This window comes from Chlorocebus sabaeus, chromosome 13 (genome assembly GCF_047675955.1).
Source record: "Chlorocebus sabaeus isolate Y175 chromosome 13, mChlSab1.0.hap1, whole genome shotgun sequence".
In the NCBI taxonomy this organism is placed as follows: domain Eukaryota; kingdom Metazoa; phylum Chordata; class Mammalia; order Primates; family Cercopithecidae; genus Chlorocebus; species Chlorocebus sabaeus.
Genome location: NC_132916.1, coordinates 55,529,947 through 55,557,251, shown reverse-complemented (window position 1 = coordinate 55,557,251; position 27,305 = coordinate 55,529,947). Strand labels below are relative to the sequence as shown.

Below are 27,305 nucleotides of genomic sequence, written 5' to 3'. Positions count from 1 at the left end.
CTTCTGACTGTTCCTTGATTTTTTCAATGTTGATTCTTACTACCTCTCAAAAGAAGGCATATAAAACCAATATATGGGTAAATCTAGCTAGAATTAATTAAACAATTCTAGTCATTTAAGAGACATTTAGGATTTACTATACCCCCATCGGAATGTTTTCTTCTTTTCTTTTTAAACTAACATGCAATTGAAAGTTAATGGAAACACATACTTTCATATACTTCCAATTAGGATTTTTTATGTAGCCATCCTAATCCATTTTTCCAATTCTATTTGCTTAAAATATGAAATCAAGATTTTCCACTAATAAAGAAGTCCAAACTTCTAAGAATGTGTTTTAAATCAAAGACCAGTGGAATTTTGAATACTTTTTTCTTTAAAACTAGATGCCAACATGTAGAGGCCAAAAGTAGAGCAACTCATTGTGAATACGCTAGCTTCCAAAAGCTTGTTTGCAGGTCACTTAATTGGAACTTGGAATACAGTCGTCCATTGAAACAATGTTATAAATGCTACTTTTTTCCCAAGCCTTCCCACTTTAAAAGCTCATAAGTAATTTAAAAAGAAAATTAACATTAGACACTTTAAACAAACAAAAATGTGCTCATGCAGAAGATATAAAATATAACTCCTAATCTTGCCTGATTCCTACATCTCTTCCCCATATTTGTATGTAAGCTTTCTAAGTGGTTAACTACAAATAAGTCTCTTGAAAGGGAAACATTAAATTATTTGGTTTCAAGGTCACTTGAAACCTGCATTTCCCTCTATTATAAGTTACCCTACCTCCTCCAAAACCAGTAAACTGCTGTTGAACCTGTATTATGAAACCACCATTACATTGCATTTATTATATTTAAGTGTTCTGGTTATAACTTGGAATGACAGAAATACGCATTTGCAATGAAACAACAGCAGAGAGAGAGAGCGAGAGCGAGAGAGTGCGTGTATGTGTGTGCACCTACTCTTGAACAAACACCAGTCTAGGTATGGGCATGCACTAAAAACCTTGCGAGGAAGACAAGTGTCAAGTTGCAAGGATGACAAATGACACACAGAAAGCTGTGAAAGCCTTTAGCTGACAGGAATGGGGCAAGGAAAGGGATAGTTGACCTAGACGAGGTGGTCATGGGTGGAGAGGTTTGAGCTGAGATTCTGGCATTAACAAAACCAAGAGGAGCAAGGAGAAAACTCCAGCCAGAGAAGGCTTTCCCTGGGGCCGAGGGAACCTGGCAAGCCCAAGGAAGGCTAGAAGAGCTCGGGCAGAAAAAGCAAGGGCTGAAGGGGAGAGGACAGAACAGACAAAACCTCAGAGAACATGGAAAAGAGGTTGTCTTTATCCTATCGATGGGAAAATCCTGAAGTATATAAGCAGGCTGGTGACATGGCTAGATTTGGGTTTAGAAAAGTCATCTGAAGGAGGTATTATCACCCACCTCATTTTACACCTGAACAAACTGAAACTTGAAAAATGTTGGTAACCTGACCTACACACACAGCGGAGTCTGTGACTCAGTTGGTACTAATAAGTCTGTCAGACCCAAAGCCTGCACTCTTTCCAGCATCTACACAACCTTACAGGGGTAGAGAGGCAGAAACAAAGGCTAGAGCAGGTTAAAGGATGAAAACTCAAAGCTGCGGACAGGACTCTCATCCCTTTTCTCCCTTCACTTTTGTGATGCAAAGCCTAGAAGTTAGTGGTGGAAGGAAAGAATTTTTCTCTCCTCCTTCCTTTCAATCCCCTTCCCCACGTTCCCTATCCCATCAGCACATCATCCCAGCAGTCTTCTCCGGAAGCGGTAAGAAGCCATAACACAGCTAGGAGGCGAGAGAGGGCAGACATGGGGGTGATGCAGAGATGCTGCTCAGTCTCCCCTAGGAGCAAGGAATACAGGTGAAGGGAGAAGCAGAAAATGAGCGGCCTAGGGAAAGTGACACCCAGAGGTGTTCGTCGAACATCTAGACTGAGAGACTCTGTCAAATCAAAATACAGAACCAGGATTCTCTTCCAATCACAAATCACGTGTCCATAGGGAAGTCACTTCAACTGTCTGACATTCAGTGTCCTTAGGACCTGGCTTCTGTCTGGCTGCTCATGAAAGTAGCAGCACCTCTCACTCCCTGAGCTCTTCTAATCCCCATAGGTATACGTAATCCTAACTTTCAAACCAAACAACTTGCAAGTATTTTAATATAATGCATAATTGCTGATTACACTAACTTTGTATTGCCTAAACACTTTTAAGGACTATTTCACTAGGACTTTTAAATTTTTTTTTTTTTTTTTTTTTTTTTTTTTTTTTTTGAGATACAGTCTAGCTCTGTCACCCAGGCTGGAGTGCAGTGGCGCAGTCTTGGCTCACTGCAACCTCTGCCTCCTGGACTCAAGCAATCCTCCCACCTCAGCCTCCCAAGTAGCTAGGACCACAGGTGCAAGCCACAATGCCTGGCTAATTTTTGTATTTTTAACAAAGACGGGGTTTTGTCATGTTAACCAGGCTGGTCTCAAACTCCTGGGCTCGAGAGATCCACCCACCTCAGCTTCCCAAAGTGCTGGGATTACAGGCATGAGCCACCACACCTGGCCCTCATTAGGACTTTTAAGAAGTATTCCTCAACGAAAGGAATCACATATGTGTCAGTAAAATCAGAATATGATTCTTCACTACATCAAATCTAAAATCTTCTATGGCTAGGTAACTCTTCTCTTGTTATGTATATTTTCTCCCCGGCTAAACTGTGTCTCACAGACTAGATATTTCCTAGAATGATACAACATAATTTATTTTTTCTTTTGATATTTCTTTCATTTTAATTTTGATTTGATTTTTAACAATTTGCTAGCATTCCCTAGAGACATTCTAGTCAAACAAGGGGAAAGGCAACCTGAAAATGTGCCTGGTCAAAGAGATTATAACCCACAAACAGAAATTCAAATCTGGCTCTTAAGTTGGGCCAAGGGGTACAAACAGTCAGTCTTCTAAGTGAGGTGTTCTTTCCTGCGGCATTGTAATTCTTACCTCACTGCTTCAGTAGCTGTAATGAGATGCAGTAGTTTTCTCTCTCAGGGGTTTCTCAGTAGGAGCTAACGGGCTGGTTCCATTTCCTATTATTTATTATATTAATTTTTCAGATTTTAATAGATTTCTACCAACTTTAATGGTGCAATATTAAGTTGTTACAACACTGAGTAATTTTTTAAAGAAACTATGTTGAAATAATCACTATCATAAACAAGATTAAGCAGCAAGAAACCCCAGTTTACTTTCCAACAGAGATCTCAGATTCCTTTTTTCTCAACTGGTCACTGCTCCCTACTTCCAAAGGGTCCCTCAGATAAAATGAACAAACACTTGCAAATGACCTTGACACGCCATCTGGCAACACTTTTTCCAGTGGGTTTTGCAAAATTACTGTTTAAATATGATTGTCTAAATATTTTTGGAGGTTGAGGTGGAAAGATTGCTTGAGTCCAGGAGTTCAAGGCTGCAGGGAGCTATGACTGTGCCACTGCACTCCAGCCTGGGTGCCAGAGCAAGACTCTGTCTCAGAAAAATAAATAATATTTTCCAAACTTGTTGTTTAAATACATTTCTATTACTTAAATAGAAATATTGCCTGTACAGTCCTGCCAAAATGCTACCAAAGACTCTTAGAAGCTGAGAGCAAGTGGGTTCATAAGCATTTAGTATACTTTAAATTTAGAATAAAATTTCACAGTAAAAATAATTTTTTTTAAAAATAGCACCTCTTTGTTGGTGATTGGAATGGATAGGAAATAGTTGGGTTGATAATCTTTTTGCTTTTTTTTCCTCTTCTTTACTTGATCACTCTTGATCCATTCATTTTCTTGACTTCTCTTCAAATTTACTTGAGGTTCATCAGTGACTAGAGGAAAAAAGTCAAACAATACGTCTAATACATTTGAACAAAGATAATACAGTCAGAAAAAAAGCAATATATAAGTAGCAATCATTCATAAGTGTCATTTTCAAATCTAAAGCAGGAGTTTGCAAACATTTCTGTAAAGGACCTCAGTAAATAGTTTAGGCATTGCAGATGACATAAGTCTCTGCCATCAACTACTCAACTCTGCTGTAGACAAAACATAAATGAGTGGGTACAGGTTGCGTTCCTGCTTTATTTTCAAAGCAGGGTGGTTAACCAGATTTGGCCTGAGGGCCTTAGTGAGCTGACTTCTGATATGAAGCACAGCTCCCGGCACCACAATGTTCATAACACTAAGAAAGATCATTTTTCAACCATCCCATACAGGTATATATGTAACTTCTAGGGCATAACCCCACTGTCACACAAAGTTTTGGTCTGTGGCCACTGTCACGCTATAAACTATCTGTTGCAAAAATTAAGAGAATGCTTTGGAAACTTCCATAGCAATGGGGCGGAATAATTTGGTCTGCTGAAATTTGATTTCTACTTTGTAGGTCTTTTATTTCATTTTCTAATAATTCACTTTTATTGTATTTTACAAAAGTATCCATTGGCAGCAAACAGGAAATTTTTTTTAAAAACTGATCCTTAACAAAAGGTAATTTGAGAAGCATTTACAATACCACTTTTTAAAGTAATCCTCATAAGATTCATTTACAACATCTAACAATTCTAATTATGAAGCATGCTCCCAGAAATAATTACTAAATCTGGGTGAAATGCCATCATCTTTTTTTTTTTTTTTTTTTTTTTAACAGATTCTATCAGGGCTTCCATATACATGCAAAACTACAATCCATTAGTTGAGCTTCCAAGCCATGTCTTCTTGAATAGTAGTTCACTGCTCAAAATGGAGTTCCTCTGCAGGACATGGTGGCTCACGCCTGTAATCCCAGCACTTTGGGAGGCTGAAGTGGGAAGATCACTTGAAGTCAGGAGTGTGAGACCAGCCTGGCCAATAAGGTGAAACCTCATCTCTAAAAATACAAAAATTAGCTGGGCATGGTAGCACATGCCTGTAGTCTCAGCTACTTAGGAGGGTGAGGCACAAGAATCGCTTGAACCCAGGAGGCAGAGGTTGCAGTGATCTAAGACCACACCACTGCACTCCGGCCTGGACAACAGAGTGAGACTCTGTCTCCAAAAAAAAACAAAACAAAACAAAATAGAGTACCTCACAGAGACTTTGTGAAAATTCAAATATATTTTCTGAGGTGTTATTTTGAAAAAGGAAGGGAAGAACCACTTTACCTTACATTCAATCCTATTCGGTTGGTTTTATCTTTGGGATCAACTCTAATAGACCACAGTAACCACCTGCACACAACCCCTTAAGAAGGATTGTGAAAAGAAGTCTGGGCTCAACCCACAGCCCAATGCCTATGTGCATATGCAACTCTGCTTTAACTAAATTCCTTATTTTACGCATGCTAAAACAGAAAAGCAGAAAAACTTTGCTACTGTATCAAACTGCTTCTCTACTGAAGTTCTGCACAACTAGTTAATATTACATATAAAACCACTGAGCAAAAATAATTGTTCTTATTCTGTTTATCTTTGAGGTATTAATAGTAAACAATTTTAAGTTAATGTCTCAAAGAGTATTTTAATGCTAATTTCTAAGAAAAATAGTACAGCATGTTTAAAATTAAAAAGCTAAGGATGTGTAGGAATAGATGTGTTTTCTTTCTACAACATATATTTGTAAGACCTAAAAATGGGGTAAACCAAGAGCAAGGTGGCCTGGGCAATATATCTGACCATATCATGAATTAAGGCAAAATTATCTGGTGCGTTTGTGCATCTATTTCATCACTATATCTCTCAACGATATGTCTAATGATTAATGTGGTTAATGATAGCTCTTCACGGTTAGAGGATACACATTTAAAATATAAATTATTATTAGCTTCTTTTACACATGCAAGCTTACCAGAACTTTATAGATTTTATTACTAAGAAATAGTTTGTAGCATTTTTATCTGCATTGCAAGAATTATGTGAATTGTCTCATTCATGATGCCACTGGGTTTTATTTCTTATGTAAGAGTTTTAATACGGCAAATCAAATCAATATATCGTTGGGTTGCCTGCAATTTTACACATCGAAAAAAAGGTCCTATATCTAACTGTGGTAATATGAATATACTAATTGTAAACAGAAGCTACAAAATACGCTAATGAAGAACACATATATTTTAAATCCACTTCTAAATACATTTCTAGCCCACCACCACCTACTGTTAATAAATTAGTACTCTGAAAATGAAAGCCAATTTTAATATAGTTGGAACCAGAGCACCTGGGTTAGAATCCTGGCTCTCCCACATACTAGCTGTGTGACTGTGTGATTTTAGACGAGCACACAAACTCTCTTTACTCAGCTTCCCTGTGTAATTTTAGAATAATAATAATAGCTACTTCATAGGATCTTTGTGAGGATTGAGTGAGTTAATACATAAAAACGTTTAGACCACTTCCTGATACAAAGTAAACACTATTATTAGCTATTATAAGTATTAGATAATACCCAGAACTAAACATAATTAGGAAGATAAATCTGTATCTGCTAAAGAACATTTAGGAAACTCCAAAAAGAAACAGATGATTTATAAACTCTCCATTGTTTTTACTCATCCAGACCACTTGCACCTTCTATGTGTATGGAAAATGAAGAGCTGTCCTGAACAGTTCTTTTTTGTTGTTTTTTTGTTTTGAGACAGGATCTCACTCTGTCACCCAGGCTGGAGTGTAGTGATGCAATCATAGCTCACTGTAACCCTGAACTCCTGGGGCTCAAGTGATCCTTCCACCTCAACCTTTCCAAGCACCTGGGACTACAGGTATGTACCACCACAGCTCATTAATTTTTCATTTTTTATAGAGGTGGGGGTCTCACTATGTTGCCCAGGCTGGTCTTAAACTACTGAACTCAAGCAATCCTCCCACCTTGGCCTCCTAACATGCTGGGATTACAGGCATGAGCAACCACACCCATCCCTAAACAGTTTTTTTAACTAAATATAATGTTGAAAAATAAATTTCAGGCTGGGCGCAGAGGCTGACACCTGTAATCCCAGCAGTCTGGAAGGCTGAGGCGGGCAGATCACGAGATCAGGAGATCGAGACCATCCTGGCTAACCCAGTGAAACCCCGTCTCTACTAAAAAATACAAAAATTTAGCCGGGCGTAGCAGCAGGCACCTGTGGTACCAGCTACTCGGGAGGCTGAGGCAGGAGAATGGTGTGAACCTGGGAGGCGGAGCTTGCAGTGAGCCCAGATCATGCCACTGTACTCCCCAGCACTCCAGCCTGGGCGACACAGCAAGACTCCCCCTCAAAAAAAATTAATTAATTAAAAAAAATAAATAAATTTCAAAAGCAAGACCCCCTTTTTTAAGGTAAAATTACAAATCAATTCTAAATAAGTTCCTAGTGTCTGTCCCTTGTATTTCATTGTCCAAATCACCACACAGGGCTAACCCCAAGCAACACAGGATGCTGGGATGGTGAATCTGGCAGCTATCAACCTGTGCTGGGAAAAAAATACTCTACAAAAGATAGAAGGGGGAACAGCACAGTTGAGAAGAAGACTAGTACTGTGTGTTTCAATCTATAGAGGCAGCACTAGATAGTGAAAAGGCCAATGACCTTAAGACCAGATTTCCAACAAGCATCTTTTAATTAAGTTACTTAATGGGTTTATCTGAGAACTTAAAAATATTACCAATCCTTGGAAAAAGAGCTGATTCCAGGTCTGGAGCATACAATGTATGAGAGTTCTGGAAATTCAAAAGACTCCTGGGATCATACGAGAAGATCTCTAAAGTCAATTTAAATGTCTTCCCATTGGCCAAAGATGGGACAATGTGGGCACCAAATAGAATAAACTTCAGTGGCGTTAAATACATCAAATATACTTAAATCCATCCATTCTTAATGATACTAAAAAAATTAAAGCCAAAAACGCACAGGTCACCTTTAGAGGAGTCTAGAGAACCATGATTCTAAATATCTGATGATAACGGAAAAAAGTCAAGCATTTATTCCATCTTTCCTTATAACCAAATAGTCATTTAGGAAATTAAATAGCTAGTTAAGATAAAGTTCTTTATAGAAATTTCAAGCTAATTAATGCAAAAAGATAGAGTTAGAATATCACCATTTCAAAATGCTTAACAAAGTAACAGATCAACCCAACGACCATCAATGGATGATCCATTAGATGGAAGGTTGATGGGGAACTTTAACAATAGATACTTTAGAGTAATACAACCTGAAGCCACTGATCAATCTTAACATCACAAAAAGGCAAGACAAGCAAACATTATTTGCCTACTGATGTCACACTATAGGAAATTTAAAATACTATCTTTGGCCAGGCACAGTGGCTCATGCCTGTAATCTTAGCACTTTGAGAGGCCTAGGTGGGAGGACCACTAAAGGCAAGGAATTTAAAACCAGCCTGGGAAACACAGCAAGACCCCATCACTACAAAAAATTTAGAAATTAACCAGGCATTGTGGTATGCACCTGTAGTCCCAGCTACTTGAGGTGGGAGAATCACTTGAGACCAGGAGTTTGAGGTTACTGTGAGCTATGATCATGTCACTGTACTCCAGTGTGGATGACAGGGTGAGGCCCTGTCTCTCAAAAAGAAACAAAAAATTCTATATTTGGAGCATTCTTGCAAATGTCACAAACTTCATTAAGCCTCTTGATCTAACTACCAGTTTACTAGAAGTATAAGAGACAGAGAAAAATGTTAAATGACCAGAATATCAAAACTTCTACACAACCTGATTTCTTCAACAATACACGCACGCATACACATACCCAAAAGGAGAAAAGGAGATGTATACATGAAAAGAGACTCAAGAGATGTATCAATTAAATACAGTGCATAGATTTTGGTAACTAATTCAAATAATCCAGATTTTTTAAAATTATGACATAATCAGAGATTGTCTGGTTATTTGATGACATTAGGAATTACCTTTTTTTTGGTATAGTAAGAATATTTTGAATTTTTTTAAGATTCTTTACCTTTTAAAGAAATATACTAAAGTATTTACAGATAAAGTAATATGTCTGGGATCTACCTCAAAATAATCCAGTAAGGAAGAGGTAATGAATACATGAGGCTTGTCCTATTTTCTCTAATATATGTTTGAAAGTTTCTACAATGCAACATTTAAAAAAAAAAAAAAAAAAAAAAAAAAAAAAAAACAGGGGCAGGAAGGAACATTTAGACAATCTCTCTCAGGTGTCTCTTCCAGTTCTAGCTTTCTGTGATTTGTGGTAAAGGTACTAACTGTTAACACTTGTACTAATTAGGACAATTCATGGTGATATTAAATAATAGATTAAAGACTGAGAATCAGAAACATACCGTCTAGGTTATTTTTCCTAAATTGCAAGCATCAACCTAAATTGCAAGCATCAATTGCAAGTGGGTTATCGAATCAACCTAGAAGATAATAAAGAACACTATTTTTTTTCTTTTTTTTTTGAGGCAGGGTTTTGCTCTTGTTGCCCAGGCTGGAGTACAATGGAGCAATCTCTGTTCACTGCAACCTCTGCCTCCTGAGTTCAAGCGATTCTCCTGCCTCAGCCTCCCGAGTAACTGGGATTACAGGCACCCACCACCATGACCAGCTTTTTTTTTTTTTTTTTTTTTGAGATGGAGTCTCGCTCTGTCGCCCAGGCTGGAGTGCAGTGGCTGGATCTCAGCTCACTGCAAGCTCGGCCTCCCAGGTTTACGCCATTCTCCTGCCTCAGCCTCCCGAGTAGCTGGGACTATAGGAGAGACAGGTTTTCACCCTATGGGCTAGGCTGGTCTCGAACTCCTGACCTCAGGTAATCCACCCTTCTCAGCCTCCCAAAGTGCTGGGATTACAGGTGTGAGCCACCACATCCGGCCAATAAAGAGCACTTTTTAAAGAATGGAATGGAATGGAATGGGATGTAGTCATATAGATAGTATATTGCTCACAGTAAGTATAAGTATTGTTTTATGAAATTTTTATTTCCATTTTTTGCATACACTGTTTATTGAGTGGCCATGTATAGTACATTCCTTACTGTGAAGATAAAACATATAATCATTTTTTCTGTATTTTACTCACACTCCAATATGAACAATACTAAAGAGGGGGACAGAATTAACACAATATTTAAAAGACCACTGACACTTCCAGCATTTTATGATGTTTTCTACCTTATCTATTTAACACTAAACTGTCTTCTTGTCTGTAGCAACTTATTTTTGCCATTTCAAACATCCTATAAATCCATTTTGAAGGAAAAAAAAATCATAATCTCTCAAGGTAATGGTTATAACATATAACAACTCTAACCATTCTGGTATCAGGAGAATGACATAGTGTAAAACCACAACCCAGAATACTTTCAGGTAAAAATTAAGTAGGACATGGTTTGTCTAAATTTATTTAGTTTTCTATAATTTTACCAATAACTATTTAACTTTCCTTTGAACTGGATAATCTAAAATTTTCTTGTTAGGCATTACAGACTGTGTGTAGTTTTAAAATACCAAATAACACATGGGGGAAAAAAGGAATCCTGTATTTATTGCTATAGTACAGTTTTACTGACCCTTGTAATACACTTTTCTTAATTCTGTGAGCCCTGCTGATTTATCAGACACTTGATACACACTGAGCCCAATCTCTCTCTCTCTTTTTTTTTTTTTTTCTGAGATGGAGTCTCACTTTGTTGCCCAGGCTACAGTGCAAGTGGTGCGATCTCAGCTCATTGCAACCTCCACCTCCCAGGTTCAAGCGATTCTCATGCTTCAGCCTCCTGAATAGCTGGAACTACAAGCATGCACCACCGTGCCCGGCTAACCTTTGTATTTTTAGTAGACACGGGGTTTCACATGTTGGCTAGGCTGGTCTTGAACTCCTGACCGCAAGTGATCTGCCCTCCTCAGCCTCCCAAAGTGCTGAGATTACAGGTGTGAACCACCATGCCCGGCCCCAATATCTCTTCTCTCTTGTTTGCATAACATCTCTGATTTTATCTGTAAAATTTATTTATATATGGCCAAAGTATAAAATCCATGTGCTTTTCATTACTAAACTCCATTTTATTTACCACTTTGAAATCATAATGTAGGTTCTAAAATACAACTGGATATTATTCTTTACTTTTAGTTTCATATGAAAATATAAGGAACAAAATATTTATGTAATCATCTAGTTTACCAATTAGAATTTCAAAAATCAATGGCCATAGAACAAAATGTAGAAAAATTTGGCCACATGCCCAGGACCTTTCAACTGGATTATTTAGAGCAACTTCATTGGTTAGCAAAAAAGTCATCAGTTGGAGTACAGCTCATAAACCCATCTTATAAATTTAATTTATTCCACTTGTTAATTTTCATAATGATTTCAGTAGCCATTTTAATGTGTTGTAATGAATCTGGTCTTGCTGACAAAGCCTGTAACTCTCTGATATATGTATTTGTTTTTTTAACTGAAACACCACATGTCATTTTATGTAAATTATCTAATTTTTTCTCAAGTTCTATTTATTCCCTCAAAAACTACAAAGAAATGAATGATGAGGAAAATTAAGTCATCCATCTGTTATTGTGGGTTCATTGTTTTCACACTTACTCTTAGCTAAACGGTTGAGAATTAATTAGATTTGTTTTGATAATTTATTTTTTCTTGTTATTTAGGCAGCTAAAATCTTCGAAGTAACCAGTCCTAAAATTCCTTAGCTATATGACTTAGAATACTATCTTCTATATTTCATAGAATATTTTTTTTGAGACTGAGTTTCACTCTTGTTGCCCAGGCTGGAGTGCAATGGCACAATCTCGGCTCACTGCAACCTCCACCTCCCGGGTTCAAGCGATTCCCCTGCCTCAGCCTCCCAAGTAGCTAGGATTACAGGGACACATCACCCTACCCAGCTAATTTTTTGTATTTTTGGTAGAGATGGGATTTCACCATGTTGGCCAGGCTGGTCTCAAACTCCTGACCTCAGGTGATCCACCCGCCTCAGCCTCCTAAAGTGCTGGGATTACAGGCATGAGCCACTACGCCCGCCCGTATATTTCATAGAATTATTCCCCTTTAGTATCTCAATAATCTTTGGCAAATTACTAAAACTTTCTTAAAAAAAAAAAATCTTTCCTTTTCCCTCTTTAAGTTTTATGTGCTGGGTGCAGTGGCTCACACTTGTAATTCCAGCACTTTGAGAGGATGAAGCAGGTGGATCACTTGAGTCCAGGAGTTTGAGACCAGCCTAACTAACATGATGAAACCTTGTCTCTGCTAAAAATACAAAAAAATTAGCCGGGTGTGGTGGCGAGCGTCTGTAATCCCAGCTACTCGGGAGGCTGAGGCAGGAGAATCCCTTGAACCCAGGAGGCGGAGGTTGCAATGAGCTGAGAACGATCATACCACTGCACTCTAGCCTGGGTGACAGAGAAAGACTATGTCTCAAAAAAACAAAAAAAGTTTCTATGAGGATTAGGTAAGAAAATATAAGCATTTAGCAATGTGCTAGAGGTGCTCGATATTATTATGATAAAATATTGCTCTTAAAGGGAAATTTTTAATAAATATTTAATTTGGCAAACATATGCAAGAAAAAATCTGGTGAAACTAAATTAATGAAAATGTACTGAGGCTAGTTACATTTTAAGGACTTAACATGTATTGAGGAATTGAATCTTTCCAACAATCCTGTGAGACAGTTACCATTATTATGCCAATGTCATCGATAATGAATGAACTTGAGCCTGGAAAAAGTACACACTAGCTGAACTAACTACATCCTCAGTTCAGCACCAACAACAGTACCTAGTACATAACACACTCAATAAATATGTGTTGAATTAATTTAGTGATTGGGCTTGTTCCAATTTTTATTCATTTTCTTATTTTTTAACAAAAGAAAAGATATCAACAATTTATGTTGTTTGGGGCAGATATTTGCCTCAAGCTCTCTCATAATAACATTTGGAATATGTAGTATATGCTTCCCCAATTAATTATAGAGGACACAGAAAACAATTTATCTTTTATTTTTTTAATTGACTCAGGGTAACCACCTATTATATCAGGTACAAAGATTCAATCTTTATTTGATATAGCATTTTTCTACAAAAAAAATTTTAGGTGAAGGTAAGTTTCAATTTATATTTTAAGATGTTTAAAATCTAAGTATTTTTTAAATATAATGACTTGTTAGGATTAATAAGTAGCAAAATTACGATTTCCCATATCTTCAAAATCTCCAATTACAGAGTAGAATTCTGTGTGACATAAAATAAGAATTATAAGCATTTTAATATAAGGAGAACTGAATTCCACATTTAGGGAAGACACGACACACCAAAAAAAAGAAAATCAAAAGACTTGATTTAAATGTGACTTGAGACCAGGCATAGTGGTGCATACCTATTATCCCAGCTACTCAAGAGACTGAGGTGGGGGGATCACTGGAGCCGAGGAGTTTGAGACTAGCCTAGGCAACATAATGAGATCCCATCCCTAAATAAATTCAATAAATGTGGCTTGATAGTTAAGAACTGTGATTCCCTTAAGAGACTAGAATCAATTAAACTAAAAATCTCCACAAAGTCACACTGTGGGAAGCACACTAAGCTATTCCCAACAGCAGAATGACTCTCCATTCTACTTTCAGAAGCAGAACAGCAGCAACCCAAATGTTTTTCTGGATGGTTTACTGGGTTTATAATCAACTGACCCACAACATTTCCCGTGTAAACAGCAAAGACCCCATCCAAGTCAACCATGCACTAAGCTGGATTTTCTACTAAAACGTGTCCACCCTATGGAGGTTGTACTGTCTCCTCATCATTTCCTTTTTTGTTTTGTTTCTTGAGACAGAATCTGGCTGTGTTGCCCAGGCTGGAATGCAGTGGCACAATCTCGGCTCACTGCAGCCTCTGCCTTCCGGATTCAAGCAATTCTCCTGCCTCGGCCTCCCTAATAGCTGGGATTACAGGTATGTGCCACCATGCCTGGCTAATTTTTGTATTTTTAGTAGAGACGGGGTTTCACCATGTTGGCCAGGATGGCTTCAAACTCCTGCCCTCAAGAGATCTGCCAACTCGGCCTTCCAAAGTGCTGGGATTACAGATGTGAGCCATGGCACCCAGCCTCCCCATCATTTCTAAAAGATTTCCATTGTACAAACACTTTGGATATTTTACTTCTAATATACTTTTACATTCTCATATTTAGTTCTAATGCATGTTATCTTCTAATTTTTGTTATAATATTCTAAACTATAACCCTAATAAAAGTCTGTTCTTAAAAACAAAATTAACCAAAACACGTAAAGACCCATCTCACCCAACCAGACCACATGCTGCCTAATCAAGATACCACACTCACACTGAAGGCAATGCAGCTGACAATCAAGACACTAACCATTTCAGGGGGAGTTTTTTTTTCCTACTGCCAAGGATTCCCCTTCCCATGATGTTTTTGTTAGCGCTACTTTCCTCATTGCTCTGCCAGGGTGTCTATTAGCAAGAATTTCTTGGCAGTTAACTCGCAATTTCCACACGCCAAAGAAAACTGAAGGAACCACAGGCAACAACCAGCAGCCTGAGAATTTTGAGGTTGCCATCTACCATGGAGGAAATGAGTAGACTGATTACCAAATGTACAAGAAACCCAAATTCAGTCCATTCAAGCCACAAACTAATTATACTGTGTTTCGGGCACAAACACTATTATTATATCTTTCTTATGGTTTAAGGGTTGGCAATAAAACTCTCAGTTTTTGTACATTTCTATAAAAATCTCACTTCAGAAAAACTAGTTAGTAGTTTCTGGTTTGCAAAGAATTTTACTATTTGTTCCTTAGTGTTTTAGTAAATGCTATCATAAAAATGAGAGAGTAAGTTGTCCCTAGATAACTAAGGGGTATGTTTCAAAGGTTTTGTAAATAATATTTATTCATTATTTTACATTTTTAACTTCTTTCTTGCATACATTATCTCTTTTTAGCCAAAAAGCAACACTATGAGATAAACAGGAGGGAATTTTTATTCACACTTTAAGTGTCAAAGGACCAAGCAGACAATGAAGTAACCAAAATTTAAAATACAAGTTTTCTGTTTTTCCCTTGGTACCACACTGCCCATGTATAAGTTGGAGCCTGGAATTTTAAATCCATCTTCCCACAAAAGTAATATAATACATGGTGGTTTGGAGTCTAGACTAATCCACAAAGACTTTTAACTCATAAAGCCTGAATTATCAAAAAGCATATATATTAGTTAAAAGTAGGACTTTTGTGGACTGGCCTAAGCCCCTAATACACATAGATAACATCATTTCTTTGATAAAAAATACACCATATCCTAGAGAGAAAAGACCCTGTTCATAATGAAGAACTGGCCATCCTTCCAATGCACATCCTCTGAAGAAACAGCTGTTGCTTTCAGAGCAGGAATGAAATGCATGCCACAAACACATCCAACTCCTTCCTTCTTTCTCATCCCAATGGCTATTAATCTTCTTACCAGTAGAGACACAAGAATACGGTGGCTACAGAAATACTATTTGCTCTCTGGGATTCTGGAAGTATCTTGCTTTCGCTAGTACAAGCTATGTGTTCATATACACTAGATACATGTAAGATATGTATAAATCAGAAGTGCCTATAGTCTGGAAGAATGAACAGACTCATCTCTTGTTCCAATCTAACTTATGCACTCCAATGGGAGTGATTCAGAGACTGGAACAAGGCTCAGAGGGAGAAGTGCAAGTGAGTAAGATCCATGGTGGGCACACAGAGCATGGTTATTCATGAGAAGTCTTCTTTATTTACATCCAAATTAGAGAAAGTAGGGAAATCAGAAAGAAGTGATTGAATTTTTAAAATATATTCATTTTATTTGCTCAACAAGTAGGAAATTAAGAGGAAAACATTAAATCCTTGCTATTCTCACTTTTTTTTTTTTTTTGAGATGGAGTCTCGTTCTGTCACCCAGACTGGAGCCCAGTGGCTCGATCTCAGCTCACTGCAAGCTCCGCCTCCTGAGTTCATGCCATTCTCCTGCCTCAGTCTCCCAAGTAGCTAGGACTACAGGTGCCCGCCACCACACCCGGCTAATTTTTTGTATTTTTAGTAGAGACGGGGTTTCACCATGTTAGCCAGGATGGTCTCAATCTCCTAACCTTGTGATCCGCCCGCCTCGGTCTCCCAAAGTGCTGGGATTACAGGCGTGAGCCACCGTGCCTGGCCACTATTCTCACTTTTTTCTAAGAGTATCTTCCACTTAACAGGTATGTAAATTCTTCAGTGAAGATTTCCCCAACAGCTGTCAAACTCACAAACATGGTTCTTCTCTACAGGGCAGTTGCAAAGGAAAAGATAGGAAACACCTCTTCCTGATTCCTTTTCCCCTTGGATTATGGAATGGGAAAGACTGCTTAATAAAATACCAGAGACTTAATATGTTTTAAGTATCACACCTCCCCAAAATACAAGTCAGGTTTACTGCCTCCAGAAGACAGTGTGATAAAGAGTAGTGTGGTTTCTGAGACTGGCTAAGCATCAGAATCACCTGAGATGTTTAAAAAAATTTTTAAACAAAAAGATTCCCTGGTAGGAGGCAAAGGTTGAAAAAGAAGAATCTGTGCTTTTACATCGCTCTGTAGAAAATTCTGAAGATCAGATAATTTCAAGAGCCCTGGATAGTTCATACTCATCCTCCAAGCCTCTACTCTCGCCAAACACCTAGGAAGGCTTCCCTAACACCCTCTCCTCACACACCCAGGTTAGATGCCTCCCTGCACACATCCTCACGCCACGCACTTCTAGAGCAGCCTGTACGGCGTTCATCTTACGAGATGATAGCTGTCAACAGACTGGCTCCCCAAAGAAGCTGGGAGCTTTTTGACGTTCAAGACTGTCATGTGTTTCAACATTCCCAATGTCCAACACAATGCCTGGCTACAAATGTCCATCAAAGAAATGACTAATAAATCAGAAACCAGATTCTGTAACTAATTCTTTCCTACTGTGTGAATTTAATTTACTTAACTGCTTTAAGTCAGTTTTCTTTTCTCAAAATGAAGAGACTAAAGCAGATGATTTCTTATGCCACAGAGCCCTAGTCATGAAGAAAGCATATCAAACCACGGCAAGGCTTTATGTAAGACTGCAAACAGCCGAATGGCACAGAGTATGTAGTCAATAAATATTTGAATATATTGATGCTTTTCCTTATTTTCCTCCCCACAAGTAACCTGGACAATAGGCAAATCTTTAACATTTTCAGTGGAGGTAAACCCAAATATCATGGACAGTATTGTTTTTACAATGACATAAAACAGATTTTTTTTTAGATTTATTTATTTTACTAAAATAAAGATGGGGGTCTCGCTATGTTGACCAAGCTGGTCTCAAACTCCTGGCCTCAAGTGATCCTCCCATCTCAGCCTCCCAAAGTGTTAAAAATATAGGCATGAGCCACCGCATCTGGCCAAAACACATATTTGGATATTTATGTAATTCCAGCAGTATTTCAATCAAGTAAGCACTGTTGCTCTAAAGTTTGTGAATGAAGCTCTCAAGGACTGAATCAGTCCAATACATGAATATTTAATTAAAAGTTGACCTATTCTCAATATTAGCCTCTTGAGCTCCATTGGGGCAGTGATAATGCCCATCTTGTTCACTGATGGACCCACCCAATGCCTAGCAAAGTGCTTAGAGGATACCAAACAGCTAGTAAACATGTGTTAGATAAATGGGTACTGCTGAAATCAACAGTGGCTCCACAATAATCAAGGGCATTATCTAGCCCATTATTTTCAGAAGTAGCTTATAAACTAAAGAATGAGCTGGCTCAACATTTTGTGAGACATGTCAATATTATCTGTGATTATTTTATCACAGATTATTATTATACATGAATATGATAATATATTATTATACCAATATATTATCTATATTACAATATTATATATAGGATAATGTATATAATATATAAGATTATAATATCTATTTAAAAACTATTAAATAAAAACAAAACAAAACTTGGCCAGGCACAATCATTCACATCTGTAATTCCAGCACTTTTGGAGGCCAAGGCAGGAGGATGGCTTGAGCCCAGGACTTTGAGACCAGTCTGGGCAACATGGCAAGACTCTATCTCTACCAAAAAAAAAAAAAAGTAGCCGGTCATGGTGGCACACATGGCTGTGGTCCCAGCTACCTCCCACCAGGAAGTTTGAGGTGGGAGGATTGCTTGAGACTAGGAGGTCAAGACTGCAGTGAACTGTGATCACACCACTGCACTCCAGCCTGGATGACAGAGTGAGACCGTGTCTCAAAAAACTAGAATAAATAAATGAAATGAAATCAAAATTAAAACTCAAAAACATAAGTACTAAAAGTGAAATAACTTACAAAGAAAAAAATATATATATAACATATATACAACTAAATTTACTACTCATTGCTTCTAAATACACGTTTACTTAATAAAGTACTTACTTCCACAGTCATCCTGAATATCTACAGTAGCAAATGGCATGTCTACCAGAGAATCCATAGTATTGGCTTCAAATTCCTCCGACATTTTCTTTTTTCTTGATTCATTTTCACACTCATTGGAATTAATTTCTCCTTTAACATTTCACAAACAGAAAAAAAGGATTATTTAACTTGTTATTTTTTAAACTTATATCCTAAATGAAAATAACTCAGCTAACTGAATTCAATATAAATTAACAGCTGTTAAGAAAGTACCACTTGTGTTCAAATATATCATAAAGTTATAAACATTTATACCACATTATATATTTTTGTACACACTTACAAAGCTTCAATCATTTTTTAAAACACAGTATTCAACGTATAATTAGATGAAAACTGAGTCAATCAGTAATCCTCAAGATCTTTTATAGCTATATTTTAACTCTAAAACTACATATTTTTTCACATACCTTTTAAAACAACCATCAAGGTTTTGTCAGTCATTCTCATTCTTATTTTTAGCAAAATCACTTATATGCTCTTATTTGTACAGTTCTGGCCTATAATTTTTTCTTCAATAAAGACTTTCAAGTTGTTTTTCTCCATCTTTACATTTAATACTGGAAATTTAGTTTAAAATACATGGTTCTAAGTAATGCTTTTCTGAAAATTCAATTATTAAGAAGCAAATGATCTTACAGTTTCCCTAACTCCTCTCCCATGGTCATGTACTAACTTTAAAGCCATATTTCCTATTTAGTCTTTTTTTCGTTTTGTTTTCTTGCTATGGGTAAAACAATCTTATACCTTGGGTGGAGGTAAGAGAAAGAAGGTGTATGTTTAAATTGATAAAGTTCATTGCTACATTTATCAGATGGTAGTGTCCCCAGTGCCATTATAATCCATGCCTTTATTGACAGACACAAATGCTGTCTGAACTAATAAGATTGAACAGATCCTGGAATACTAATATAATTTTTACTCTAGATATTTACTAAAGATTAATTTACCACTCAAGATATTAAAGAAGTCCTTTAATTCATTGTCTTGTAATACTCTATTTTGAGATATAATATCTGTAAAACATATTCCATTAAGAATATGGCTTACAACATAGCTATGACGATAGGCCATAGTTAACATACATGCCAGAAAACACAAAATTTTATTGCAATTTGATTAATCTCTACTATTGTTCACACACCCACACCCCTGTTGTATTAGTTCATTCACATTACTATAAAGGAATACCTGAGGCTGGGTAATTTCTAAACAAAAGAGGTTTATTTGACTCCTAGTTCTGCAGGCTGCACACAAAGCATAGTGCCAGCATCTGCTTTAGTGAGGGCCTCCAGAAGCTTAAGATCGTGGTGCAAGGCAAAGGGAAGCCAACGTGTCACATGTCAAGAAAAAGAGCAAGACAGAGAGGCAGAGATGCTAGCCTCTTTTAAGCAACCAGATCTCACATGAACTCATTACCGCAGAGAGAGCACCAAGACATTCATGAGAGATCTGACCCCATGACCCAAACACCTCCCACCAAGCCCCACCTCCAACATTGCGGATTACATCTCAACATGGGATTTGGAAGAGACAAACATAAAAACTATTATCATTCTGCCCCTGGCCACCTAAATCTCACTGCAAAATATAATCATCTCTTTCCAATAGTCCGCCAAGGTCAACTCGTTCCAGCATTAACTCAAAATTCCAAAGTCTCATTTGAGACTCAAGGTAAGTTTCTTCCACCTATGTGACCAAGGCTAAACAGTATAAACTGCTTGTAAATGCTGACAACTATGCTGAATATATTCATATGTTTCTCATTTCTGCTATTCAAACGTTTCAAAATTGAATATTACCTTTCTAAGAAAAACAATACATACATTTTAAGTACATTATAAAACCATACCTTTAAATATATGCTAATATTAAAATATAGGTGAAGCAAATGACTTCATCAAAAATAGGCCAACAGGGCCGGGCAAGGTGGCTCACGCCTGTAATCCCAGCACTTTGGGAGGCCAAGGCAGGCAGATCACGAGGTCAGGAGATACAGACCATCCTGGCTAACGCAGTGAAACCCCATCTCTACTAAAAACACAAAAAATTAGCCAGGCGTGGTGGCACACACCTATAGTCCACATACCTATAGTCCCAGCTACTCAGGAGGCTGAGGCAGAGGAATTGCTTGAACCCAGGAGGCGCAGGTTGCAGTGAGCCGAGATTGTGCCACTGCACTCCAGCCTGAGCGACAGAGCAAGGCTCTGTCTCAAAAAAAAGAGTGTAAAAAGGGTATGGACAGTTCGCCCACTGTCACACAAAATGCAAGTTTCCTACCTGGATAATAAATGACTACTCAATTTTGCTAAGTAAGTCTCTCATCACTCAACTAGGTAAATAGTAAATTTATCCCAGCTGAGCAAGTTGGCTCACACCTGTAATCCCAGCACTCTGAGAGGACTGCTTGAGCCCAGGAGTTCAAGCCTGGGTGACATGGCAAGACCCCGTCTCTACAAAAAAAAAAAAAAAATACAAAAATTAGTCAGGCATGTTGGCACGGACCTTGCAGTCCCCGCTACTTGGGGAGGCTGAAACAGGAGGTTGGCATGATTCCAGCAGATCCAGGCTGCAGTGAGCCGTGATCGCGCCAGTGCACTTCAACCTGAGCAACAGAGCAAGACCCTGTCTCTAAATAAATAAACAAATAAATAAGTTTATTCCTAAGAACAACTAGAAAGGGCCAAAGGCATCCATTCTAGTCCTGGCTTAGCTACTAAAAATAGTATTAACATCTTACACGTTAGTAAATGTTGACCGCGGTGTAGAAATCAACAAGTTACCTGACCTCCAGGCTTTCCTTTCCTCCTCATAAAAAGGGAACAAAAGTACAATCCAAATTATTGGGGAGAAACGGACAAAATAAGTTAATAATGTCCGAAAATGGATGAAAGGAAGAAGTAACCTCCACAAACATCTTAAACTTTATATGAGTATGGAAAATACACAGATATGCTAACAGGATCCTGAATTGCAAAGCCACGGCACTTAAACAAGGAACTGGAGTATGGCTCTTTTCTCCTTAACAATTTCCATTCCCATGCGTTTCCTAATTGCAAAAACTCACTGTCATCACTCAATTCACTTAACAATTGTAAACATATTTACATGAGTTAACTGCTATTTATATAGCACACGTTAACGTTTTTATGCTTTTTATACTCTTGTATGAGTTTATCCTATGAAAATCTTGCAGAGGAGCACCTTTTCTCTAATTGGTTTGCGGTCCCTTTTACCGAAAGTCCAACCCCTAACACGCTCCACTCACAAAGTTCAATTCACAACAAACGCTGACCCAAACTGGAATTTCATCCCGGGCACTAGTATAGACTTGGCGCCAGTTTTAAAATTGGTCATGTCCAAACCTGGCAGAAAATCCTAAGTGAGACAGTATGGTGGTTCAGGTGCTTAATATTTGTGATATAAGATACAATCGAGATTTTACTAGGTTTTGTTTACATTTACCCACATCGACACCGTCGAAAGCAATGTGTATTGGCATTAAGTTTGTGCAAAGGGTCACAGGATGAGAAAGGGAAAAAGAAAAGTGAAACTCGGGGATGGGCTCATACCCCCGCCTCCTGTCGGACCCACAATGCGTGCATTAAAACGCTTCGCTACAGGCAACACCGACGTACACTCGGTTGCACCCGGCTCCTCGGTACTACCCTGAGTCCTTTCTGGAAGGAGGGAGACTCGGAGCAGGGCCGGCGCGGGTCAGGCCCTCCCAGAGGTCGAGCACAGAGCGGGTCCAAGCCCCCGCGGCTCCTGTCGCCCCCGCCCCGGCCCGCTGGACAGCCAGGTCTCACCCGCTTCGGCGCGCTCCATGGTCGCGGCGCATGCGGGCGGCGCGTATGGGCTGGCGGCAGCGGCGGTGGCGGGCCGCAAACAGGGGCTGGAGGAGAGGTTGAGGCCAGGGCGGGGCCCGGGGCCCGAGGGTAGTGCGCTGGGCCGGGGCGGGGTCCAGCAACAAGCGGCGTGGGCCCGGGCAGCGGAGGCCAGGCCTGCGGAAGCGCGGAGCTTCCCAAGCCGCAGCCCCCGCGCCAGCAGCGGCAGCAGCCGCAGCGCCGGCATGTCAGGCCGGACGCCGGAACCAACCGGAAGGGACCGACCCGAGTCGCCGGCAGTACCCGGATTCGAGCGAGAGGCGCGGCCGCGCTCGGGCAGGGCGGGGGAAACTAAGGCCGGCGACTGCGGCGTCACGGCAGCCCAGGTCGTCTCGACTTTGCAATGAAACGCTGGGTCCTTGCCTGCCTCCCAAGCCCCGCGGCCTCCGACGGCCTTATAAGCCCTCATTTATATCCCGTGGCGCAGCCTTTCCTGTCCCACGCTTTCAGGGGCGAGATTGGGACTAGGATGAAAGAATTCTCTGGCCCGGTGTCTTTTGAAAACCCATGTACTTAGTTTTGCAATCAGGGTTCTGATTGCAGAATATTTGGGAAGAGCGAAATGTACAAGAATGAGACCTTGTAATTCTGTATAATAAGATACTTTATTTACCTTACCTTTAAAAAATACAAATTGTGACAAAATCTCTAATTTTTAACAATGATGTTGTTTAGACATTAAGAGGAAACCAGTTGCTAGTTTTTGTAGTGTAAGGTACTGCTTTGAGTAAATTGGGAGAAAAAGCAATTTACTTAGTTTAAAAAATAATAATAACCTTTCACTTGAAACAATGCTATTGGGATTGGTTTTAGTGCAAAGAAACCAGGGAACAAAAACATTAGGTGCATCCGTCCACATATTAGCACTTTTCGTGAGTAATAACACTTCGCTTATGTTGAATGCATCCTAGAATAGGGATGGAAGAAAAGACCCCTGCACAGCCACAACAGCTGGCATAAAGGCTGCACACTAGAAGTCAGCAAACTAGTTACTCTGATTTTCAAATAATTTTAACACGTTGAGTATCTGATGCCCATTTATGAGCTGGTAGAAAAGTACAACCAGTTCCCCTAATATTTATTTAATGCCTGAGCTCTGTGCTGAGAATGTGCAGGTAAGACAGGTCTTTTACTTATGGAGCTGATCATGTAATAGTGAGAGGTGACAACGTGCTAGCAGCCCTCGTGCTCTCAGCACCTTCTTGGCCTCAGCATCCACCCTGGCGGCACTTGAGGAGCCCTTCAGCCCACCACTGCACTGTGGGAGCCCCTCTCTGGGCTGGCCAAGGCCTGAGCCAGCTCCCTCTGCCTGTGGGGAGGTGTGGAGGGACAGGCGCAGGCGGGAACCGGGGCTGCATGCTGCGTTCATGGGCCAGCGTGACTTCCGGGCAGGGTAGACTCCAGGATCCCACACTCAGAGCAGCCGGCTAGCTGCCGACCCCGGGCATTGAGGGGCTTAGACCCGGGCCAGCAGCTGCCTAAGGTGTGCAGGGTCTCCCAGCATTGCCGGTCCCCCCACGCCACGCTCTAATTCTCGCCAGGCCTCAGCCGCCTCCCCACAGGGCAGGGCTCAGGACCTGCAGCCCGTCATGCCTGAGCCCCTACCATGCGGCCCAAGCCTCCCCTATGGGTGCCACCCTTGCTCCTGGGGTGCAGTCCCATCAACTGCGGAAGGGCTGAGGAATGCAGGCGTATGTCTAGCTAAAGGATTATAAATGCACCAATCAGCACTCTGTGTCTAGCTCAAGATCTGTAAACGCACCAATCTGTAAAGGCACCAATCAGTGCTCTGTGTCTAGCTAATCTAGTAAGGACTTGGAGAACTTTCGTGTCTAGCTAAAGGATTGTAAATGCACTAATCAGCACTCTGTATCTAGCCCAGGGATTTTTAAACACACCAATCAGCACTCTGTAAAATGTCAGCAGGATGTGGGTGGAGCCAGATAAGGGAATAAAAGCCAGCTGCCCCAACCAGCAGAGCAACCTGCTGGGGTCCCCTTACATTCTGCGGAACGTTTGTTCTTTTGCTCTTTGCAATAAATCTTGTTACTGCTCACTCGGGTTCCTGCGGTCTTTATGAGCAGGAACATTCACCTCATGTGAGGGTCTGCAGCTTCACTCCTGAAACCAGTGAGACCAAGAACCCACCAGAAGAAAGAAACTCTGGGCACATCTGAACATCTGAAGGAAGAAACTCCGGACACGCCATCTTTAAGAACTGTTAACACGTACCGTGAAGGTCTGCAGCTTCACTCCTGAAGCCAGCGAGACCATGAACCCACTGGAAGGAATGAACAACTGCAGATGTGCCCCCTTAAAGAACTGTAACACTCACCGTGAAGGTCTGCAGCTTCAACCCTGAAGTCAGCGAGACCACAAACCCACCAGAAGGAAGAAACTCCAGACACATCTGAACATCTGAAGGAACAAACTCCAGACCCGCCATCTTTAAGAACTGTTAACACTCACTGTGAGGGTCTGCGGCTTCATTCTTGAAGTCAGCGAGACCAAGAACCCACCAATTCCGGACGCAATAGCAGAGAAAGAAACATAAGTAACTGCAGAAATAAAAGCTGCAAAAATGTGGTCCACAATCATAGTGAAGAGGATGAGGATATGCCACCCCAAATATGCCACTTCAGCATAAGGATTAATCTTGAACTGAAAAGAGTTCAGAAACTAAATACTCAGGAACAACTCTGACCTCCCCCTTTCTGCCGAAAAGCAGGACATAAATTTCCCTTTGTAAAGGTGACATAAATTTTTATTTTTAAAGCTTTACTGGGCCAGGCCAGGTGGCTCATGCCTGTAATCCCAAGACTGTGGGAGGTCGAGGCTAGTGGATCACTTGAGCCAGGAGTTTGAAACCACCCTGGGCAACATAGCAAAACCCCGTCTCTACCAAAAATACAAAAATTAACCAGACGTGGTGACCCACATCTGTAATCCCAGCTACTCCAGAGGCTGAGGTGGGAGAATTGCTTGAGCCCAGGAGGTAGAGGTTGCAGTGAGCTGAGATGATGCCACTGTACTCCAGCATGAACAATAGAGCCAGATCCTCTCTCAAACAAAGAAACAAAAAAGCTTTACCACTCACCCATATCAGAAAGAGGAGAATGAGTCTTACCTGAATAACAAACCCATACATTTTCTAGTAACCTTCCCATACCACAAATAGGCTAAGCCCCCTTTTCCTTTGTCTAGCCTCTTCACACTTTATCATCATTAAAGTGATATAGAAGCCCCCAGTTCTAACTGTCTCTTTGGGCTTTTAGTTCTTTCCTGTGAAGCATCTATGTGCGTGTGCAGTAATCCTTTTCTCCTCTTAATTTGTCTTTTGCCAATTTAATTCACACAGTCCAACCTACTGAACTAAATGGACAGGAGAAAGATTTTTCTGCCCCTGCGGTGTGTTCCAAGAGATACATGGAAGTTCATTATCTTACCTCAGCAGAGGTATCAGCCCAAATGCCACATATGTTTCACCACCAGTATTATGAATATAGAGTCTTATCAACACCTCCTATGTGGAGGAACATTTGAATTACCCAAGTCTGAAAAAGGAATGTTTCACAGAACTTTTAGAAATAACAGGGAGAACGGGAAGTACAAGGTGTACCTTGGACATCTTCTTGTGCCAAAAAGCAAAGACAAATGGGGACTATCAAAAACACAAGAACGAGCTGGAAACATCTTTCTTTGAGCAAATGGGAGATAATCTGACATCATAGAAGGATAACAACTGATTATTACAACATACTTGAGTACAAAATCTATACACCCATAATGATACTCAAAAAATGAGGAAGAAAAACTAGTAGGCCACCATTAGAGGTGACAAGTACATAATTTCTTAGTCTCCTTACTCTAAAAATTAAAGAGAAAGAAACATTTACCATGACTTTTTAGAAGTAGTAGTATAAGAAAGCTGCTTTGCACAGGAGAATATTCAATAATAAATATAGGAAACAAAATAATTGTAAAATTACCGTTTTGCCACCACAACTGATAACTGATTGATGCGAAGATCATCAATATATTCTAAAACCATTACATGAAAGGTTAATGTGGACCGAGATATTTATAAGTTGCCAAAATACTACCCCCCACAAAATACCTGGTAATTGCTCAGGCGAGAACGTATTTTTACTCCATGTAAATAAACCTGGTTGTCACCACCTTTATCGTGGTTAAACTCAGCATCATTAATAGTAGACAACCTGTGAAAGCTCCTGTGAAAGCTGTAGCATCACGGCAAGGTAGTCTTGCCATAGATGTTTCACCTGAAGCTGCTAAGGCTTTAAATATAATTTTCAGATTTCCAGAAATACAGGAGCTAGAGGAACAAGTAAAATAACATGATGAGGAAAGAATCAGACCAATCCAGAATGTGTGACATTCTAGAAAATAATTGGCTCAGGCTTTTCAAAATCTCGGTGGGGAGTTGTAGTACAGGAACAGTGTGGTAGCTTAAAACTAAACCCTTCAATCCAGTTGTTTTGGCAGTGTGCCAGTGTATATTGTCCTCTGGGGAGAAAAGGGCTGTGTACTAATAGTCAGGGAGGAATGGGCAGAACATACCGAGGGGGAGGGAAGTGTGGACCAGAAGATCCATGCCCTCGTGAATCATGCTGCTGAAGAGGCTGAACCTCCGCTAAAGCATTGGGCAACCTGGTTCTTTTTCGCTGTCATAAAACAATACCTATGAATTTTTCTTTCTTTATTTCTTTTTTTTTTTTTTTTTTTTTTTTTTTTTTTTTTTTTTTTTGACAGTCTCGCTCTGTCGCCCAGGCTGGAGTGCAGTGGCGCAATCTCGACTCACTGCAAGCTCTGCCTCCTGGGTTCCCGCCATTCTCTCCGCCTCTACCTCCTGATAGTTGGGACGGCAGGTGCCCGC

General features: G+C 39.8%; 1 protein-coding gene across 4 annotated transcripts in view; it reads right to left on the bottom strand.

Annotated features, from left to right (window-relative positions):
- AKAP7 (A-kinase anchoring protein 7) overlaps nucleotides 1-22,867 on the bottom strand; it is a 144,679-nt gene extending 121,812 nt beyond the window's left edge. The window contains exons 1-3 of one of the 4 annotated variants that reach the window (XR_005241285.2): nucleotides 22,331-22,865; nucleotides 18,480-18,611; nucleotides 3,749-3,888 (exon numbers count right to left, since the gene is read on the bottom strand). Coding sequence is in view for 3 of the 4 variants with exons in the window: in XM_073022476.1 (XP_072878577.1) it covers nucleotides 3,749-3,888; nucleotides 18,480-18,611; nucleotides 22,331-22,817 (759 nt within the window). In the remaining variant the exon portion in view is untranslated. Of the gene's footprint in view, nucleotides 1-3,748; nucleotides 3,889-18,479; nucleotides 18,612-22,330 lie in introns of all 4 variants that reach the window. The other 3 variants (XM_073022476.1, XM_008007037.3, XM_008007036.3) reach the window with 3 other exon arrangements.
- Nucleotides 22,868-27,305: the final 4,438 nt, after the last annotated feature.